This window comes from Aulostomus chinensis, chromosome 2 (genome assembly GCF_037954235.1).
Source record: "Aulostomus chinensis isolate RoL2024-O1b breed Wild chromosome 2, RoL_Achi_v1.0, whole genome shotgun sequence".
Taxonomy (NCBI): domain Eukaryota; kingdom Metazoa; phylum Chordata; class Actinopteri; order Syngnathiformes; family Aulostomidae; genus Aulostomus; species Aulostomus chinensis.
Window position 1 is genome coordinate 32,918,927 of NC_141321.1, and position 21,519 is coordinate 32,940,445.

The following is a 21,519-nucleotide window of genomic DNA, read 5'->3' on the forward strand; positions in this document are numbered from 1 at the left end:
GTTACATGCAGTAAGTGAACCCTGAAACAAGTTAATTAGAGCTCTAAATATGTACAGCCTGACTCTAATTATACTCTGCACAGTGACAAATCAGCCTTTACCCCACCAACAAACCGTTAACTCTTTAGCGTCCAAGGACACACGCTGGCTTGCTTCTCTATACAAAGACACTGCACCATCGCACGACACTGCAGAATTTACAGAGCAAACCGAACACACGTGCGCACCAATACACAGATAAAACACCCATCTGAGTCTCCAGGCGGACCTCACCTCCTACACACATTACATTGGCAGTGATGGAACAACAGTATCTCTCCCAGGAGAGGAGACCAATGCAAGAGAGGTAGTGAGAGAATCAAATTAAACCACTAAATATACAGAGATGTACCAGACATTTTGTTCTCAGTTCGCTCTATAATTCCTGCCTGCAGGCTTTATTACCCTCAACTATGTCTCCGAAGCAAAAACACCAACATTTTCCCGTAAGAGAGAGAACAGCCCAGCGTCCCAGATTAACTTCTAGCGCAGCAGCCAAATGTCTGGTTGATTAAACGGCTACCTGCCAATTTTTGTTTTTACACAAGCTCAAATACATACAGATTTTTTTCCTTCGTTTTATATACGTAAGAATTAAAATAACTGTGCTGGTGAATAAAAAGTGGTAAAAGCAGATTATAAGCAAACAAACAAGACTTTTGCATTAATAACAATGAGCATGGAATATGGCAACAAAGCTTGAGAACTGCTGATTACTGTTGGAATATTTAATCAGACTCCTAAAATGGAAATTAAGTTTTTTCGCTCTCCAGGTGATTATTATGAAAAGAGTCCTGCAGAACTTGGCAGTCGGCCCGCGTTTCTCCGCCGCACCTGTCTCGTTCGCATGTGTTTACGAGGTGCACCTGAACGCACCGTGGGGGTCCTCCATCTTGATTGCAGCACCACAATCGTTCTGGTTTTAAGTGGGTTTTTTTTTTGTTTTGTTTTGTTTTGTTTTACAAAACTATGAAAGTTTTTTTCCCCTCCTTCTTCCAAGCAAGTTCAACAGTTCCAACACAGCTGTATCACTGCTGTAACCATGACAACGCCATTCACAGCCGAGCCGACAATGTTTTCTAGCCCTGAACTATTTTCTTCCAGCTCTGAAGTGTCTGGGAGTCGCTTCTTTCTTCTCGAGTCACACAAACTTCCTCGTTCTCCCTGTGCAGCGGCTCAGTGGACTGAGTCTCCCGGTTTTGGGCGACATGAAAAATACTACCTGTGACCACCAGCACCCCAACAGACACAGTTACTACACACAGTACTTCATAGTACAACATCAGACTGGCTTTGAAGCCCTGGAATTCTCCGCCTCGATGAGCTGATCATTTCTGACCCAATTAAGACAAATTATAACCATGGATGAACTGAGCCTCTCCCAGTCAGTGTCCCACTTAAACTGAACGTCTTTGGCCAGTAAAACGTTTGTCATCACGATTCTTTATCTCAACTGATACGTTTCTTTATTTAACACAGACTTGGCTTTGATCTGGCGACCACAAGTGCCAGTTCTGAATCGTGTCGTCCAAATTACACGCTCCGAAAGCCCCCGTGGCAGAGGAGGAGCACTCGTCTATAAAAAATATATCTGAGCTGGGCCCTCCATGGACAACCCCCCCCCCCATACACACACACACCTCCAACACCACCCCCTCCACCACCACCCAGCTTTGAACTGCTGGAGTTCAAAGTTAATCTTGATGTCCCTGTGTGCTCTATTATCCATCGCCCTCCAACACCTCCAATTTGAGTTCTCCTGTCATTGGTTAGTTGGACCCCATGTGATTATTTGATGACTTTCACATCCTTGCTGGACGCTGTGATCATCACCTCATAGTCAAAGGTGTACCTGAGGGGGGCGGCCCTTCTTTGACATATCAAGATTTGACTCTGGGGTTTGGCGCGATCGCCGTTAAAGAAGTTTTCTTGCAGATCATAAGAAGCTTTTATTTGATATTGGCCACCACGATGCCGTTAAACTCTGAGTAAACGATGCAAAAATATGCGTTTCAGTATCACTTCTATCACGGGTACTCGAGGTATCGGTTCTAGGGACATCACGAGTGGAGACACTGCAGTAGGAAGAAGAAACATGGCACACGTGGTAGGAAAAGCAACCTTCCTCCAGCTTTGCACTTCGGCCAAAAAGAGACAGTTTCTCTCTTCCAAAGATCTTGAGAAAGTCTACAGAATAGCTCGCTGACATTGTGGGGAAAAGGGTTGGTTTTCACTCACGGTAGCAAACCACCGTTCCATCATCTGAGGTTGTACAACCTGGGAATCCAAGTCTCCATCACCAAATAATCCTACGAGGCAGCGCCGACAGGTCTGAATCCTGTTGGTGTGGCTGGTTCAGTGACTTGTACCAAGTGTTCTAAGGAACTCGTGTTGCCTTAAACATTCTCCGTGAACACCGGACTTGATGAGCGACAGATATACGTGTGTGAAGCCTCAGCAGCCTCAGGACGTCTCCTACCTATGGCCATGAAGTCCTCCTGGTCCCAGGCCTGCAGCTGCGCCAAGGGCCCGCTGTACAGCAGCAGTCCGTCCGCCACTTCCGTGATGAACTCCAGAGAAATGTGACTCTCGAAACAGGGCATCATGGGAGGAAACCAGGCATAGCCGTTGCCATGGAAACTGTGCTTGTTCTGCTGGCACTCAGGACCCTCGAACTGAGCCGGGCATTGGCACCTGAGGGAGAAAGATCCAAAAATTACACACACAAGTGACAGAGTAAATGCTTCTTTGTTGGTGTTGCTATTTCTGAACATGTGACGTCGTTACCCAATCACAGCTCTGATTGCAACCTTTCTGAAACAAACATTGTGTTTCCCTCTACTTGCACTTTTCCCCTCACACGTCAACAGCCGTCCACCCCCGGTCATCTCCCTCCCTCCCTCCCTCCCTCCCTCTCTCTCTGTTTAAGTGATGCGGATGCTCTCATTAGCTGCATTGCCACAGGAACAATCACTTCATCAAGAGGAAATTCCTCTCTCTATACCTCCTCATGTCTTGAGTACTCATCTGGCCTCTGCAATGTACAAACAGAGTCCTGTTTGCCAGAATGTGTTAATTCTTCCTAGACGTGTGATGACTGATAAAGCACCAGAAGTGTCTGGATTTGCTCCACCGTTTGTTTCTGGGTACGTTGGTAACAGCGTGAGGGGGGAAGCCTAAACCGACTTCCCAGTGAAACTGAAGTTATTTTACGCCGATCACAGCAGACAGAATTCGTCGCTCCATCGTACACGAGAACCGTCTGAAATCAAAAGCAGTTTAAGGCCTTTCGGTACATTCCTTTTTTTTTTCCGGTATCCATTTTCTTTTGGGTGTGTTCGTTTTCTGTCTCTCTAAATGGACTAATTTTTCACTGCAATGCTATGTAGTGCATCGCCATGGAAACAACACAATCGTAGCTAGAATCCACACAAAATGAGTTTAATTTCTTTGACATGTTAATTCACTAATTCGAATGTCTGGGTCTGGCCTCGAATAGATGCTTTCAATTTTCAGCACAAATTGATCTGAATTCATTTTGGCGGTAAAAAGGTCAAGGTCACACACCACCAGTGTTGTGCTAGTGACTGCAAAACAGTAATTAGTTCGAGTTACTAGCTACTGCAATTCAAAAGCAACTCAGCCACTAACTCAGTTATTAAAACAAAAAAGTAAAGCATTTCTATGAAAAGTAACGAGTTACCAAAAAAAGTTCAGAACTGTCAACATTGTAAGCTCTGTACTACTTGACATGCACTTTCATCAATGAACTGAACTCCGCAAAGCAACATGGTCGACATTTATACAAACACAAACACTGAGATGTTTCAAAGTGATTGATTATTGATTAACTTTAGCCTGGCTAGCAGTAGCACTCCCTCGTTGAAAAGAACAACTCAGGCGCTGTCGCTTAGGTGCACGGGCTGAGGTGACATCTGTGTCGGTATCTGTGTGTCCCTGACCAGCTAGCTTTAGCAACAAGTTTCGTTGCTGCGTGCCTGGACGCTGCGTGCCTGGACGCTGCGTGCCTGGACGCTGCGTGCCTGGACGCTGCGTGCCTGGACGCTGCGTGCCTGGACGCTGCGTGCCTGCGATGCTTTCATAGAGTAGAGCTGTTGTTAGCGGCCGCAGAGAGGGTCTTAGTTCCGAGACACCAGTTGCATTTAACACAAACGTTTTTCTCCCTCTGCTCAACGAAGGAGAAGTAGTGAGCGTACTTCCACGTGAAGGAACTCGCCCTAGGTTCCGCCATGATGTCTTGCATGTTCTTGCTGTTATAAACAAACACGCCCCCACAGTGCAGCTCACTCTCCTCCTGTCTCTTGCACTTCCCCCAAGCCCCCCCGACACAGGAAGTAAACACAGTGGCTCAGCCGAAACAGTAAAATAACGTAAAATAAACTAATGAACGGATCGTTTAGTAACTATGACTGAGTTATTGAATTTGAAAAATAATGCGTTTGATTATGAGTTACTGCCAAAGTTACTTTTTTGGCAGTAACTAATAACGCAGGAACGCGTTCGTCCCAACACTGCACATCACCGGGGTTAACAAGCGTAGGTTCAGCCCTGGATGAGAGCACAGGAAGGAGAACGAGACCGCAGGAACGCGCAGATTATCTGGACGATGCTCGGCTGTGTGATTCTGCAGCATCCGCAGGGCTGAAATCGGCAGAAGTGTGAATAACATTAACCGATGAAGAACTCCGTTATTAGGAGCTGCAGAATTGCCCTGGAGAAACACCTAGCTGAGCGCTTGCGTTCTGGGTCGGCAGCCAGAATGTGTATATTTCATAATTGCTAGCAACAGGTGGGCTGAGGGAGGGGGATTTTTATCCTGCTGGAGAAACACAAGCAGATTTAAACACAATTAGGAAACATTGGAGTATGGAAATCATAATGAGATTAAGGAAGGAGAGAAAGAAAATAGTTTGGGGAGTGTGTGTGTGTGTGTGTGTGTGTGTGTGTGTGTGGGGGGGGGGGTTCTCCAGCTCAAATACTTTAGAAAGTTAAAAAAAACATTGCTGTTGCTGATCAATTTTATGGTAGATTTTCTGGCTCTGGGGTTGGTACAGTTTCTCAAGGAGTGAAATTCAAGAACTTTTCAAGCACTTTCAAGGAACCTGAACCCAAACTTAAACATAACATCATCCAATCCCTCGTGGCCTCACTTCTACCTCTTGGTCTGTTCAGACAACCTGCTTGGATATTTCCTGTGCGTGAAACAAGAAAATCATGTATCTGTTTGGACATGTATGTACTGTACTGTTACCACGGATACCGCACAACCTCCCCTTTGACCAGCTACAGTATGTGAGGTTTTTTTCTTAACCACACTGAAGATGAAAAATGTTTGTTTCAGTGTTTTTAGTCCATTTACGACTGATGCTAATGTTGTTAGCCTGGGTGACACCAGGTGGTCCTGTTAATAACATTAAGAAACAGTCCAGTTCTGCTGCTCAGGGGCCAAGTGGAGCTGCTTTGGGGGGCTGGGCTGGGCTCAGCATGGGGATTCGGACCCGTCAGCACCTACGCAGCCTCGTACCCCTGGGTTCTGACACCTCACTACCAGAACCACCATTCAGGCTTCAGTGAGTCACGGGTGCTAAGGACCCTGTCCCTGGTTTACCACTTGTCCTTCCTTAGACCACTTGTGGGAGGGGCCAACCACTGCAGACTGGAAACCACCCAGCAACAGCTGCAGTTTCAGAGATGGAGATGTTCTGACCCCGTCGACTACACTGTTTGGCCCCCGGGAGTCTCTCAGATCCTCATGCTGGCCCATCGTTCCTGCTTCCAACACGACAAGTTCAAGGACCCCAACAGGTGCCACTGTAGTGACATCATCAAGGTTCTTCCCTTCACCTGTCAGCGGTCGTCGTGTCATGGCTGACCGCCGTTAATTCTCTCTTTCTAGTTATGACAGTGGGATCAAGTAATTCCACAGGTGAGAAGAAGACACCTGGATTCGATTCGATTTTTTAGCAAAATTCCAAACAGTTCCAGGAAAATAAAAGAGAAATTGAATATGAACTTGTGTGTGTGTGTGTGTGTGTGTGTGTGTGTGTGTGTGTGTGTGTGTGTGTGTGTAATTAGAGGCACCAGGAACACATCCATGCCTGGATTTCCATTTTGGCAACATCATCCTAATCCTCTGAGCACGAGACAATTTGAGACGTAGTTTTAGTCACAAAGGCCAAGCTCTCCAATCCTCTTACAGCAGCTTTGTTTTGCTCATTCGCTGTCTGATGGGAATTGTGTTTAACGTCAGACTGGGAGCTGTAATCCCACCGCCAACCCAGAACCGCCCTCACTCCCAAAAATCTAATTTTTAATCCTCGATTATCTGCATGCTCTCCCTTCAATCGTGGGCCTTAATCTGCATTTGTGTGGCAGGGCGGGGTCTTGAAACAGAAAAGTATCCAACAGCACCTCTGTTGAGTCCCTCTTATCTTTATGTATTATTCCTCTGCTTTTTTCCTGCCTGTCACTGTCTTTCACCATCTCCTCTCCTCAATCCTCTCCTGTCTACTCCGAAACCTGAGGAGAATGTGGAAAGCAGCGCATTTTCTCTGCCTTTACCTCCCTCTCCGATCCTTAAATTCTCCCTTTTCTCTGCCTTCTCTTCCGTCTACCCTCCCAGCTACTCTCCTAATTTTCTCCATTCCTGACTTCCCACATCTCGTCTCCTCCTCTGAACCTGCAGAATCACACAGCAGATGTTACGGGGCTCAGGCAGCGTGATTGAAAAATGTGACGATCACACAACACTTCGGTGTCTCTGGCTTGACAACTCCTGCTCGCTCACCTTGCTCTCCTCCCGTCATCTATTTGGCTGATGCTTTGCAAAGAAACACACACTTCAGTTCGTTAGTCTTTGGCCCACATTCACTTGTCGTGAAAGACACGCAGCCGCCGGATGATTGAGAGGCTGAGTTCAGATTCAAATGATTCCTATTACCTACCAACAGCAGGAGAGGAAACCATTTTCATAAGAATAAAAAAGGTTCTTTTTATTTGTGAGTGAATGAACTGTCGATAGAAGTGTGAGGCCTTTGGCGGTCAGTAATTCATCAGTAAAAAATCCTTTTTTCCAACCCTCAGATGCGTCACATTAACCAGGTTTCATGAACGCGTCACCGTCACGCCTGTTACAGATGCGAACAACAATGAAGTTGAAGGGTCAGCACAAGATTATGGGTGATTACTTTTTCATATTGTGATTTATAAACCGTGTTGGGAAACTTATTTCAAAACGGCACACATTACGAGTTTCACGCCACTGAAACGTGCCGCCATGAGTTCACTGTTAGCATTTTTCAAGGTCGAGAATCCCCATGGCCTCAGACAGATACATCACACGTACGGACGGGAAGCAACAGCACGCTGCAAATGTAGACAAACCCGCAGTGAGTCACCTGGAAGCTGTTCACCAGCCGCCGCTAAACAACGGAGGACGAAGAGGAAGCATTTACGCAGTGGAGGGGCTCGCTACAGGAACCAGAACTGTGAAACGCTGCGAACAACTCAGCTTAATCTTCTGCAAATTAAACACGGCGCCGCAACTGCAACATAGAGGAAGGCGGAGGAAGATGATGTCAGAGCAGCGGAGGCTTTTCCTCGGCTAGAAGGGAGGCGAGAGAACGGCTCTGGTTCCAGAGGGTTACAACATCTGCTCCAACGCCAATATATAATAAAGATGTTTTAGTATGCAAAGCATTTGTTTGCAGATTAATTTAACAGAGTTAGCAAATGTCCACATTGTAATTTTGTACAGAAGTGTGTGCGTTTGAGTGCGTGTGTGTAATCCGGAGATTATCCAGCGTGGTCTTATATGGATCCGTCCAGTCACCCTGCTGTGGACCCGCCGTGAGCCGCTTTGCACGCAGCCTCAAATCCTGCTCTCCTCACTCGCTGCTGCTGATGAAGAGAAGCTGAGCAGTAAAACAAACTTCGACAAGACGCAGAGAGGACGTGAAATGAACATATGTTCCACGAGACTTTAGGTGCACCTGTCAACACATATGTTCAGTGTGTGTGTGTGTGTGTGAGTGAGTGAGTGAGTGTGTGTGCGGTGTTCTGAGTTTTCAGGAATAAAAAGCATCTTAAGCTAAGAACACCTGTAGCAGCAGCTGCTTCTCCATTTTCAGCAATTCTACCAGGGTCTTGTGTGTGTGTGTGTGTGTGTGTGTGTGTGTGTGTGTGTGTGTGTGTGTGTGTGTGTGTGCGTGTTTCACCGTTCCTCTGGATGTTTCTCTCATATTAGAACATGCAATCAAATCTGCTCTGTAATTTATTTTAGCTGTAATCAGAATTGTATAGCATCTGCACGGCCGGATGTTGTTAAGGTGTCAAATTTGCCTGATTTTATTTTTCTACAGATCTGCTCGGAAACTGACTTTGGCAAAATGAGACTTTTTTTTTCAAACTCTGCCAATTTTGTTTCAATAAGCTGCATTAGCAGGAAATCCATTCAGATGAGGGAGAAATGAACGCCGCAATACTTTTCTAAAACTCAGAAGCAACATTAACCGCCACATTTGGCTGCTTGATGTTTCGGAAGCAGGGAATCACAACTGACATTCCAGCGTTTCTGGTATGCAGGGTGTTAAGATGGCCGCCCGTCACCACGTTCATTTCTGTCAAATCACAACAAGCAGCTGACATTTCAGTTCCCACAGCTGGGTGTGAGAAATGAATCCCGCAACTGCCCTTCGGCCTACCAGCTACACAAGTGTGTGTGTGTGTGTAAAATATCTACATTTGTAGCTACTGCACTGGTATCATATCCCAGTATATTACATCATCAATCGATTGTTCCACGTTTGATCTTTACAACGTGACGCACTGTGGCGCTCGTGGCGCTCGTGCAAATTGTCGTCTTTTCTCTGATAAACACTACCACTTTTGGCCAGAGGGGGGCAACCAAATGTAACAAAGACAGATCGCTGACTTCACTGCTCAAATTATGGAGCGCATTAGCTTTAGCCCACGAGCAGCATTGGGATCAGTGATTTGGGGCGCAGCTGACCTTCTGTTTCTGGGCCCCCGATGGCTCGGCTGGGACTTGGAGGTTTCAAAAAAAAAAAAAAAAAAAAAAGGAAAATTATTTTTTGAGTTTAGTCACAATGTACAGAAGTTGATTTCAGTTTTATTCTTTAGAATTTTCTCTTCATTTCATCATGACATTCAAATTCTGTATGGAGTTGCATAGAGACGGCGAGCGAAGCTCAGATCTGTGGTGTTTGGTCTAATTGGTTGGAAAGAGCCCTTCGCTTCCACCATTAAAGATCTGAGCCTGATGATACAAAAGAACATCAGTCTGAATTACAGGAAGTTAAAAAGGGTCAGCAGTCTCGTCTCCGAGCAGCGGATATCAAAGAGTTTACCTCGCCATCACATTGGGAGTTAAAAGCATTTCTTGAAACACTCTCAACTCCCTTTTGGCCTTGTTTACCGAGTGATTCATGCTAATGAAGACGCTATCCTTCACTTTGCTTGTTTGCCAGGGATTGGAAACAAGACCTGGCAGCATGTGACAGCTAACGGGTGTCTTCTCATCTGGTGGGAGGATGTGAAAGTTTGTTGCTATTTATAACACAGACGAAACACAGAAGCAAACACAAGCTTGTTTTTCTTATACATACATATATATATATATATATATTTATATATATATATGACAGTTGTGACAATTGTGAAACATCCACTTTTCCTTTTCCAGACTCTGTATTGGTTGAACCCTGTCCGCACCTGTCGATGATCACATGCTCCAAAGGAGGTCATGTGATTTTGAGAGAGAGAGGATGGAGCCGTCTCTCTGAGGCCGGTCGGTTCAAGGTCCAGTATGCTGGTCCAAACCTGTCCCGGGACATCCTTCCCCGTCCTGCGGCTGACTGAACTGAAACGCTCCCTCCTGAGACTCCAGCTGCACCTGCTGCTAACAGGTGAAGCTGACGAGAGCAAATTCCTGGTGCTTCAACCTCATCTCCATCTGCAACAAACCGTTTACAGCTGGGAGTTCAAATTAAGAGCTCAGTGGTTCTGGGATTATTAGAACACAGCAGTTAAACGAAAGCTTCCTTTAGCAGCAGCGGGCAGCTTGTTTGTTTTTATGTGTCCATTCACTTCAAATCTTTAATTACCAACATCATCTGCGGGGGTTCGCCTCGACGCCACAGACCCGTTGCTTTCATCCCGCCGGCGATGAGCTCTGGGTTTAGTCTCGTTCCTTCTCTCCTGTCAGGCCTTCATTCAAACCTCCATTCGTCTTTGTTTTGTCATTATATGTCGCAAATTCTCTGGAAAACTAAGTTGAGTCATGGAATTTGAAAACAACCAATTTTCAGGCCTGGGAAAAATTTTGGGAGAAATAAATAAAGCCGGAAAATTCAGGAGAAGTCATGGAAATTTCCTTCACCGTAAATAAGATCAACTAAGTAGAACAACACACAGTTGTGTTGTATCAAACCACGTCGCTTGTCATGTCGATTTGGACATGGATTTCTGTGCGTCTTTTTCACGCGTAAACAGACGTTTCAAAGAATGTGCAGCCTTTAAAATGGCGGACGTTCGTGAATGCGTGTGTAGCCTGGAATGCTGGTCAAACCTCTCCAATTGTGGCGAACAGCCTCAAACATTTAGTGTACTGATGATTTTGCGCAGACTTCAGGAGCTACAAGTTACAAACCTCCGTCAGGTGTTGCTGCCTGTCCGTAAGACTAAAGTGAGGGCTAAAAAAGCCCTGATGTGAGAGGACATTTCATGAACGGGGCCGGTTCTCTGTGTCATACCTTTAAAACCATGAGTCAAAGTGAGCTGTGGTTCACTGTCTGGCTCGTCTTTGTACGTAATCCAACAACACCTCCTCCCAGCTCCTCAGGTCTCAAGACATGAAGGGGGCCCTTCAAGTCTGGCAGAACCAGAGAGCAGTAGAGCAGTAGAACAGGAGAAGACGTACTGTGTTGCTTAGATAGACATTCAGCAACATCACACGGGTCCTTGTACTTCCTGACTCTAAGCTCGCAGATGCTTTCTTCTCTTGCGGTGTTTTTAACACTTCCACTTGTGATATATTGTTCTTCTTGTCAAAAAACAAAAAACAAACACGAAGAGACGAGCGCCAACCACAAACACACAAGCCAGCATTGTTCGTGTCACTACAGTCTGATGTATCTCATTCTTCTTCTGTGCCATATGGCTCCATTGTTGTCGACTGATGACAAATGAATGAGCCACGCTGTTGCACCGGGTGACATTTTCCTTTCTCTCCCCCAACAAAGACAGTGTAGGTTTGGAATCAGTCCTTCACAGACCATCCTGCCGCTGTAAATACTCCACCATCAAATACCGCTCGTCTTTGTGAGTAGAAATCCGTTTCTGGTTGAGGGGAAAACTACTTTTCAGGGTAGAAAGTTTGTTTGAAATTAGGAAATGCAGAGAATATTCAGCTTTTCATTGTTATCTGCAAGCAACTGGATGAGATCGTAGAGAAGCACCTCCACGATTCCACGATGGGTTTTGGCAGGTTGTCTGTGGGCTCTTGTGCTGCCTGGCTTCCTCCCCCTGAAGCCAGTGAACTGTGAGTTTGGCTCCTCAAGTGTTGCGATACAGTATGAGCTTGTATATTTGTGGGCGCTCACAAAGGCGAGGACACACAGTCACGACCTCCTGCAGTTAAATCAAACCGTGTCAGACATATGGAGGCTAATATCTGCCAGGAAAATACACACGGGAAAAACTACAAGTGCGCTCGAAGGACGCAGAGCTCCAGCAAGGTCCGTGCCATCTTTCCTGGAAAAAAGAGCCATAATGGCTTCTGCATTGCCTCGTGCTCCACTTCTACACTAAATTTCTTGAAAATATGGGATGTAGTTTTAGTGCAACTCTTCTCCAAGATAAAGAAGCAAATGGGAATAAAATCTCGGAGACCGCCCTTGATCGGCACCACACAGACGGACGCCACGCCACTGAAAGCATGACCTCCTCTTCCTCCTCCTCAGAGGTAATGAGGTTTGACAGCTATCTCATAACAAAGACCTGACGACAGCTGGTTATGTAATGGCTGTCCACGCTGCCAATAGGGGGCAGAGTAATGAAGCTAATTAATAAGTAGTTCATATCCCCTGCTCGTCGCCGTTCCTTTGCAAACATCAGACGGTGACATCACACGGCCTTTTAAGCACGCATTATCCTACCGACGCAACCCTGCTGCAGTTTCATGCCCAGTTATCTGGCGGTGCAGGATCATTGACTTCACACCCTCTCGGAGCGATGTTATTACACATAAGACAAATGTTAAAATAATTCTATCAAAGTGGAGCCACCGTAGCCAGGAGCCAACAGAGAACAAAGGCAGAGAGACAGGGAAGAGAAGGAAACACAAAGAGCCTCCAGTTACGGAATCAAAAGAATAGCCTGAAGTGGGAAATGAGTTCCCTTCATGGCTCAAACTTTAATCTTTAAAACTACACACACACACACACACACACACACACACACACACACACACGCACGAACAGACAGACACTGATAGTAATTCTAGAGTACCATCAGGTCCAAAATAACCTTTAATACTGTGGGGTTTTTCCATCTCCAGCTCAGAACCTCTAAAACCACCAGGAGCTGTCAGCCAGACTCCAGCAGGAAGGGAGAAAAACACACAAATCCTGCCTGAATTGTTGTTGAAGATGAAATGAAATGTTACCAGGAACAAATCACATAATTCGCTAGACAAAAGCAAAACATTTAATTATTTCTAATATGTTCCAATTATTTGTATAATGCTTTTGATCCGTTCTTGCCGTTAATTGAAGCCATCAGCAGCTGCAGGTGCGAACCACTGAACAAGCTACTCGTGTTGTGAGTAGTGTCAAGATGTTGTTCTTTGTGAGTGCGTCCATTCTGTTCCCTCTTTTTCCGTCATACTTCAGGCTCGCTTCTCTCCCCTCTGTAAATGAGTGGATCAAGATCCTGCCACACATCGCACGCAGCTGTTTGAAACACCGTGGCTCTGAGGAGGATCAACTGAAAGACTGGCAACGCTTTTTTGGACTTCACCAGGAGAACTGAACCTTATCATGGGTGTTTGGTGTAAAATGAGTGACTTGCCTCGTAACTCCACCCCTCTGTCTCTATTTGGGGTCAGGGGGTCACTCCCACTCACCTGTAGCCATGCTGAGTGTCCACACACACGCCGCCGTTGAAGCAGGGGTTTTTGGGATATGCGGTGCAAGGTTGATGGGACTGTTCCCTCCCTGGACAGGAGCAGACGGCTGTGGACTCCACCGTCACAGACACAAGACTCATAGTCCCACAATCCACCACGGTGGGCGTGTCACGCACGTTCAACACACTGGTGCAGCCGCCCGCCCTGGAGCACTCGGAACCGGGACACTCGTCCACTCGGATCTGGAACACGCTGATCTGTAGGAACGACTGCAGCTGGAGGTGGGAAGACAAGAAGACATTGATTCTGGTGAACGCCGTTTTTACAGGAATGAGTCCAGCGGCACCAGTGTTGTGCAACACTATGACGACCAGTGGAGGGCCATGGGCTGGGTCACGTGACAAAACATCAAAGCCTTCCAATCATGCAGTTCATCATTTAATGCCCCGCCCCTTCTTCTGGCACAGTGCTTGCTGTGTGCTCTCCTTGTCGGTTCAGTTGAATCCGAACGCTTCAACGCCAACTGTGTCCAATCAATACACACTTTGTATCAACATCAAAAACATCCCTTTAACACATCAATCCCCTCTGAGTCGCTGTTAGAATTCAGCGGACAGAGTAGCAACTCCACCAACAATGCTTGTTTGTGCTTTCTACCTCCAAGCAGACATCGACCCTCCCGCCTCACGTCCCCCTGCCTCCAAATGGCGTCATGATGGGCAGTTAAGAACAGCAAGCAGCTGCAGTCACGCCGTGTCTTAGTGATGAGTTGGGCTCTGAAGATTTTTTTTTGGACAATTTTGTTGCATTTTTAATAACTGAATTAGCATAAAACAGATGTGCATCAGGGTTCGCGCACATTTTTACCATGAGAATTCAGCGACGCCTTCATGATTATTTCAGTTCTTCGAGGCCAATTTTCACCATACATCCTCTCAAACATCTGCGTGCACGTGACACACAATAAAAAATTAATGGCAAGCTATGCGGTTTGATGCAAAATAAAACCATTTCCTCAGCCGTTGCTCATTTTCTCCTCCTAAATGAGGCAAATATACTCTAATATATTGGTATCTGTGAGGAAAATTGCTTTTACCTCTCCTAAAAAATTATGATTTCGTTCAATTTTTTTAAAACCTTTAACTCATCGTTTGCAATTACTTTTGCAAGATTTTAACCCTATAAATCCTGTATATAAGCGGCCACTCTCTGGATGATTAAAACGGATGTGAGAGGCTTGTCGACATGTTCAAATGCATCCCGACCTCTCACAGTCATTTATTATTCTCATTCCTGGTGGTGAAACTAGGAGGATTAGAGGAGTAATCGGCATGCTGTGGGGTACAGAATGTCACTTGGGTATCATGACAAGCACCGTCTGACTTCCACTGATTGCTGTGAAAAGTCCAAATCAAGCTCGATGTGGTCAAAGCGTTCTGGCTCTTATCCCCTCTGATAAGAAAATGGACAAACTTGGAAGAAGGGGTGGACTTGAGCTGCACGGTGAGACCAACTCACATAACAAGGGTGGAGAAGCCATATTAGTGCTTAAAACTCTGAGCCTTTAGGTGCTGGACAGAATGGCGACGGTTGATAACCCGTTAGGATGCACAACAACTGAAATCTGTAAAGAAATAAAGAAATGTGTCGTCACCAGCCGTATGGATGGGGCGTATGTTTACAGAGACGAGTAGGAAAGTAGTTTTGATATGTAGGGACTTCAATATTGACCTGTCAGATCCTAATAAGCGTAGACTTACGGATGAATTCATCAACAAGACGTGCAGGACGAGCCCATTTCCAAACATCATCCGACCCAGCAGAACTGCAGCTCATCGTGCCGCTCCAATCGATAACATATTTACCAAAGACACTGAACAAAACCCAGTAAAGAGATTGTTAATCAATGACACTGGAGACCTCCTGCCAGTTTTTGCAGTCTGTGAAAGCAAATGTAAATTGGACAGAGGAACCAGAGGAGAAGCGAGCGAGGTCAGAGGAACCAATCAACGCACTCAGTCATGACCCACCGGCTCGAAACTGTCGCTGACCAAGAAACTGATGGTGGCGATGCATTTGAAGCATTGTCGGTAATGTTCAAGTGCTTATGTGAGAGAAATTGTCCCATCAAATTTCTACAAACCAAACTGTCAGAGTGTATTTCAGTGCGATATAAGGCAAGTATTCAAGTGTGGAGAGGGCGGCTATGATTCCAGGAGAAAACTCAGGTCCAAAACTAAACAAGAAACATGAACAAGTGGGAAAAGTGAAGAGTGAAGGTACGGAGCAGCCTAAATGTGGAACATTCCATATGTGGAACAAAAGCAATGTCCAAACATAAATATGAGAACATAGTGGGTTCTGGAGGTGAAGAAATGGAGGGTTGATGCTCAATGGGGTCTTTTGTTGCTGTTGTTCTTCTTCCTTCAGGGTTACCGTTTCTCTTCTGTTTCTACTGAGCATTTGATTCATACCAAGATTAGGGTTTCTGTAAACAGCCCACGGAAAACTGTATTTGACTTTGGGTTCAAGGGTGCACCCATGTGAATACAAATTAGAAAATGGATAAATCCATCCATCCGTAGTCTTCCACTTATTCCTGACAAGGGTCGCAGGGGGTGGAGCCTATCCCAGCATCAACGGGTGAGAGGCGGTGTTCACCCTGGACAGGTCACCAGTCCATGGCAGGGCCAACACATAGAGACAGACAACCATTGGCTCTCCCAGCCACGCCTACGGTCAATTTAGAGTCTGGATTAACCTGGTCCCTCTTGATGTCTTTGGACTGTGGGAGGAAGCTGGAGTACCAGAGAGAACCCAGCAGGAACAGGGAGAACATGGAGACTACACACAGAAAGATCCCGCGCCCAAGCCGGGACTCAAACCCGGAACCTTCTTTCTGTGAGGCGACAGTGCTGACCACTGCTCCAACGGATAAATCATTAATAATGAATGATTCATGGGCACAGGGTAGGATGAAATTAATGTACATAAATAAACATCAGAGTCCAAACAGCTGGCAGACGGAACCCAACATGTGGAAAATTCCACTGATCTCACTGGCTGGAAAATCACGTAACTAAATGGAAGATATGTGCTGATTCCAATCTGATTTAATCATGAAACACAGTTTGATCTTGAGTGACACAACTTCCAGGAATGCTGCGGTCTCGTGGGTCTACACTCTAGTCCATATTCACCTCCCCATTCATTTGTTTTCGTGAAAACCTTGAAGGTTGCGGTAATTGTCCTGCTCTGTCATCGTAGTCGCTGCAACACAACGCTGGGATTTCCAGAGGAGTGAACGAACATATATTCATGCATAAGTGACAGACGCCATCTAGTGGCCACAGGAATCTAGCATGTCACCTGACATCAACACAAGGCGAAGAAAATCCGAATACGGGGGTGGAGGGAGCGGTTGTGGAGAGAGCCATTTTGATGGTCACTGCTGCCGTTTCAGTGGGATATTTGGATACCCGGGAGCTGCAGCCTTGCCAGTCGTGAGTGCTGTCCTCTGTTTTCATCAAAGCAGTTCTCATTTCAACCCAGAAAGGGGTTCTTTTCCTAAACATAACCAAGTGTTTTTGTGCCTAAACAAGACCAGACAGTGCTTAAAAAAGAAAAAAGGAAAGAAAAAAAAAAGCGTTGTATCAGAGGGGTGAGAACAAATGATTTACAGCTCTGTCCGGGTTGGAGGCCTTTTTTTGTGCATAAAGTTTACCCAAATTTATTTGTAGCTTCGACATGTCACAAAAAATTGTAATTTCAAGAAGCTGAGGTGTCACTTGTGCATCTAGAAACGACTGGATTTGTCTCAGTGAAATTGAGATCCTGCCTGTACGTAGCCACGGTTTACCGGAACCAACATAAAAGTTCTTTTCTGGTGACCGGGTCAACATTCATGGTGTGGTACAGTTTTCATGTCAGTGCAAGAACTCAAGCTGTTTTTCTGCCCTGGTTGGTGAAAAAGTGGGCTAAATGTTGACGAGGTAGAAAGAAAGCTCTCTGGGTTGAGCGGTTTGATGCACCACTGGAGGGAAAAATGAAACGGAAATCCAGCAGGAGCTCTGTGCGCGCCCGTGTTGCCGTGACTGGTGAGAGGGTTACTGGTCAAGTTGATATCCAGGGAGTTTACCCACACATGCGTACACTCGTGTGGGGATGCATATGATCATACACACTTGGTCAAGCTAAAACGTGCACACACCAAACGGCGGTGAACCAAAAGAGGGTCACTTCATGCTCAATGTTCTGCACTGATTGGACCTCACTCAGTGTGACGACTGCGCCCATGAAACATGCAGTTCACATCTTTTCCCCCAAATTGCTTTCACCACAGTGACGAACAGATCAGTTATTTTTGCAGTAATTGCTGATTAATGTCTCGTTATTTGTGCTTCAAATGCTGCTCTTTTACAACCTGCGCTGTTAATGCCCCCCCCCCCCCCCCCATGAAAATGAGACAAAATGCTTCCAGTCAGTGGTTTCACTACAATCTAATGTTGCAAGCAAATTTCATGGAGATTAATTTAATCATGGAGAAATATGTGCTTTTATGCCTCCACGGTGGTGGCAGCACTAAACTGGAGGCTGGATGTTTTCAGGTTGTCCGTACATCTGAATATACGCATTTGTGCATCCGTACGTCCCCCTCTCGCTGATGCAACATCTCTGAAGAGCCTCGAGGGGATGGGTTGATGCATTAAGAATGAACTCATAAAAAGATGTTGGTGGGCAATGGTCACTGTCACAGGAATTTCTTTAGGAAATTTCTTTAATTATACTGCAAATAACCACTGGGACTCGAGGCTGAGCAGAGAAAACGTTAGCAGTCGCACATCGGTCACTGCATCTCGTGCACGTCACAGAGGCAACGAGGTGGCGTGTTTCCAGTTCTACCTTCATCTACTTTACATAACAGACTGAATAAACATCGAGTTTGCTTTTAGTTTGGCATTCATTTCATTATTTGCACACACAGCAACTCTGTTGTGTACCTGTCTTAACCGTCAATCATCCATTTTTGAAGAGTACAGCATTTCTTAAACGTCTTACAAACTGAGGAAAAGCAGAAACTTTGCCGCTCTGCTAAAGAAGACAGAAGTCATGAGTGAAACTGATACTTTCTGTGCCGAGGCCTTGAGGTCCATCTCTCGAGTGTGGACCAAGCTGTCAGAGTGAGCTCAGACTTGAGACAGTGCTAAACGCATTCGGAGCCAAGCTAAAACACGACTTAACCTTCTTTTAAATCCTTTCTAAATTTGATTGAGCTTTTGATGGTTTGATTGCTCAAATTACTTCTTCCATTTTCCTTGGGTGCAGTGGTGGGCTGCTGGCATACTAGCACACGTGCTCTACCTGACGTAAACACATCGTCAGTCAGGATGGACAAACGTAAAGAACCCCGAGGTCGAGTCCACCAGGTTTTCCTCTGATGTGGGTCAAGCTCCTCGTCGTCTCCCCCTCAGCGCAGGATGACGGATCCTTGACATTAAAAGTCAGTGAAACATGCTGATAGGAACGTCTGAGATTGGGGGGAGGAGGGAGGGAATGATGGTGGGGTGGGGGGAGTAGAAGCAGGACAGCGCCGTGTGGAGAGGAGCAGCTTTCTGTAAAGTCAGCAGCATCACGCTGGTTGTCAGGAGAAGACAGTCGGCGGTGAGGAGGCACTTTCAGCCTAAATGTCTTCAGATCTTTGTTTTTGCAGCCAAACACATGCAGGAGCTCTGATGCTCTGTTCACTGTTGCTGACTGACACGCAAAAGAGGACTTTTCTGGCACAACAATCAGGCTTTTTTAAATCTTTCAGTTCCTTATTCATGGCTGATGGCCAACCTGCTAGCAGTGGATAACTTTACTAACATTGAGCAAATCAACCTTCGGGGTAAATCTTTACCAACGTTTCTGAAGTTCAACAAGAAGGAGGCCTCGGCAGTGTGGGGCTGCCACAGTGACTCGCTTGTGTCCACCGAAGCCTTGTCGGTTCATCCTTGAGTCCCTGTGGTTGTTTGGTTTATGTTTGAAGAAATTTCCTCCAGGCGTTGTTGCTGCGCTGTCATGTTTCCATGAGGCGACTGTAAGCTACGACCTTCAACGTTTGTCTGTGCATCCTCGAGTCCTAGTGGAAGTTTGTGGTGAACGTGGAGAAATCCCCTCACGCCATCCCGGAGACGGCTGCGGAGGAGACACATTCGAACAGGACGGACAAACTGGTAACGCCATGTTTGCAGGCTTCAGCTGTCGTTGGCGGGACTGTCCTGAATCTTTGATGAAACTGGGTCTTTTACTCTGCCTTTATTGAAGCACTCAGACCAGGATTTCTAGTTTCCTAGATATTTATTGCCACAGCGGCTTCTTACTTGCATAGTTGCACCCTCAGGTTGCTGCCCGATCAATTATTGATGATAGATTGTTTCTAATAACAGCTCCGTCTGTATATATGACAGCAGTGGGTGTGCAGTGTCACATGTGGTGCGTCCCTCAGGAACAATTCAAGAGAAATGTTTGGGTTTTTTTTTCCTTCCTAAGTGTGAAACGCAATATATATCCACCTCCCTCCACACACACACACACACACACACACACACACACACACACCAGTGCATACAGAAGGCAACAAGGACAGGGGGGCGTATTGTTCTTGAGACTGTTGTTCCAATACAGTCAAGAGCTCCCACAATCCTCTCTGTTGCCCTCAGGACCAGTTTAATGACACGATGAACCTCGGTATCTGAGCACCGTTCCACTGATTTTTTAAAAACATAGAAAAACGGTGAGGAGCGATTAAGAGTCATGAGCTGGATGGAGAACACTGAGGGATAAGTTCCATTATCCCTCCGTGAAGTAGCAGCGGAATAGAGAGACGCCGGGAATAAAGGTTTTTTTTTAAATCTCCTACTTCTGAGGTATTACTGGAGAATTGAGAACATCAATAATAAGCACTGCTTCAGCTTCTGCACCACTCCCCCTCATTCCAGCCCTTTCTCTTTCCCATCCACCCCCCCCCCCACTCCCCCTCTATCTCTCCGGCTCTCGTTCATCCTCTCCCTCGCTACGCTTCACATCTCATTCTGATCAATGTCTTCTCTGGAGAACCTGGCTGAATTCAGATGAAACGCTGGGCGCTCTCCTCACAAATCACACCTGAAAGTCGCAGCTACTTAAGCATCTTCGCCGCTTCTTCCTGTACATCCCTGATGCATCTCTGCACACTGCATGTTTCCTCCACACTTCTAAGCTGGCATATTTTCTTCACTGATAATGGTCACAGGAGACGGCGTTGTGGGCAAAGATGTTAAGAGGAAAGCGTTGCTTGACGTGAACCAACCAGCGTACTTGGACAGTTTCTCCCCTAAAAGACGCACACGTGCAAATACAGGCTGGCTCATCATCCCCTCTGAGGACGCCAGGTCAAGTCTCTCTCCCTGCTGGTGAAAAGCATACGATTTGACTTCTCGCGCACACACACACACACACACACTGAAGCATTACACACAGACGCAGGATCCTACTTCCTCTCAGACTTCTGAAACGTGAAATGAGGTCTGACTGACGCCAGCAGCCAGGGAGCATCGCTGTGATGAAGAGAAATGTCTGGCTCGCACAATACACTGATACACTTTTTTTCCACTGTTGTTGTTGAATTTCATTTGGCCTGCCCTCTCTAGTGAGAAAATGTAATTCCTGAAGACAATATATGACTAAATGTAGGAGGGTCCATGTCATTTTGCTCTCATTCTGATTCAATGAATCAGAGGATATTTTTGTTCTTCCAGCGAGTCCAACAGCTACACACAAGCCACACTGTGCATTTCTGTTAAAGTCAAATTGGGTTGAATTTAAAAGGATGTTCCACGCTCACAGACTATGAATAAAGTAGAAATATATGGGTTTTTTTGGGCTGGGTCGGTCCAGAAATAACTGCCCAGACAGCAGATGTGACCGTTATCAGGCTCCTGATGAGGTGTTATCACACATCTGTCACATCTGTGAAGGAAGAGGCTGAGCAAACCCAAAGAGAGCAGGCTGCTATCGCACTTCTAGTTGCCAGCACTGTGGAGAAAGCAATACTTCACCCCAAAAGTGTATTCTGCCTTTCAAGCCCTCACAAATATGTGTCTGCCTGCTTTCTTTCTTTGAAATGATCCCCGAATACAAAAAAAGAGTTTTGTGAATTTTCAACAGCGGATGCTAACAAGTGGCTGGCCCACAAGACTCTGGACGATTAAAGGTACAGAGACACGCGAAGCTGCTGGTGATGGCGATAAATCATGCCTCTGAAGCGTAGTGTGCCAGTGGCCAAACGTCTC

General features: G+C 46.0%; 1 protein-coding gene across 1 annotated transcript in view; it reads right to left on the minus strand.

The window, feature by feature from the left end:
• The window catches only part of LOC147269765 (neural-cadherin), a 280,583-nt gene that overhangs the window by 76,127 nt on the left and 182,937 nt on the right, over nt 1-21,519 (minus strand). The window contains exons 26-27 of the mRNA XM_086190512.1: nt 13,205-13,482; nt 2,519-2,733 (exon numbers count right to left, since the gene is read on the minus strand). Of these exons, the coding sequence (XP_086046638.1) occupies nt 2,519-2,733; nt 13,205-13,482 (493 nt within the window). The remainder of the gene's footprint in view (nt 1-2,518; nt 2,734-13,204; nt 13,483-21,519) is intronic.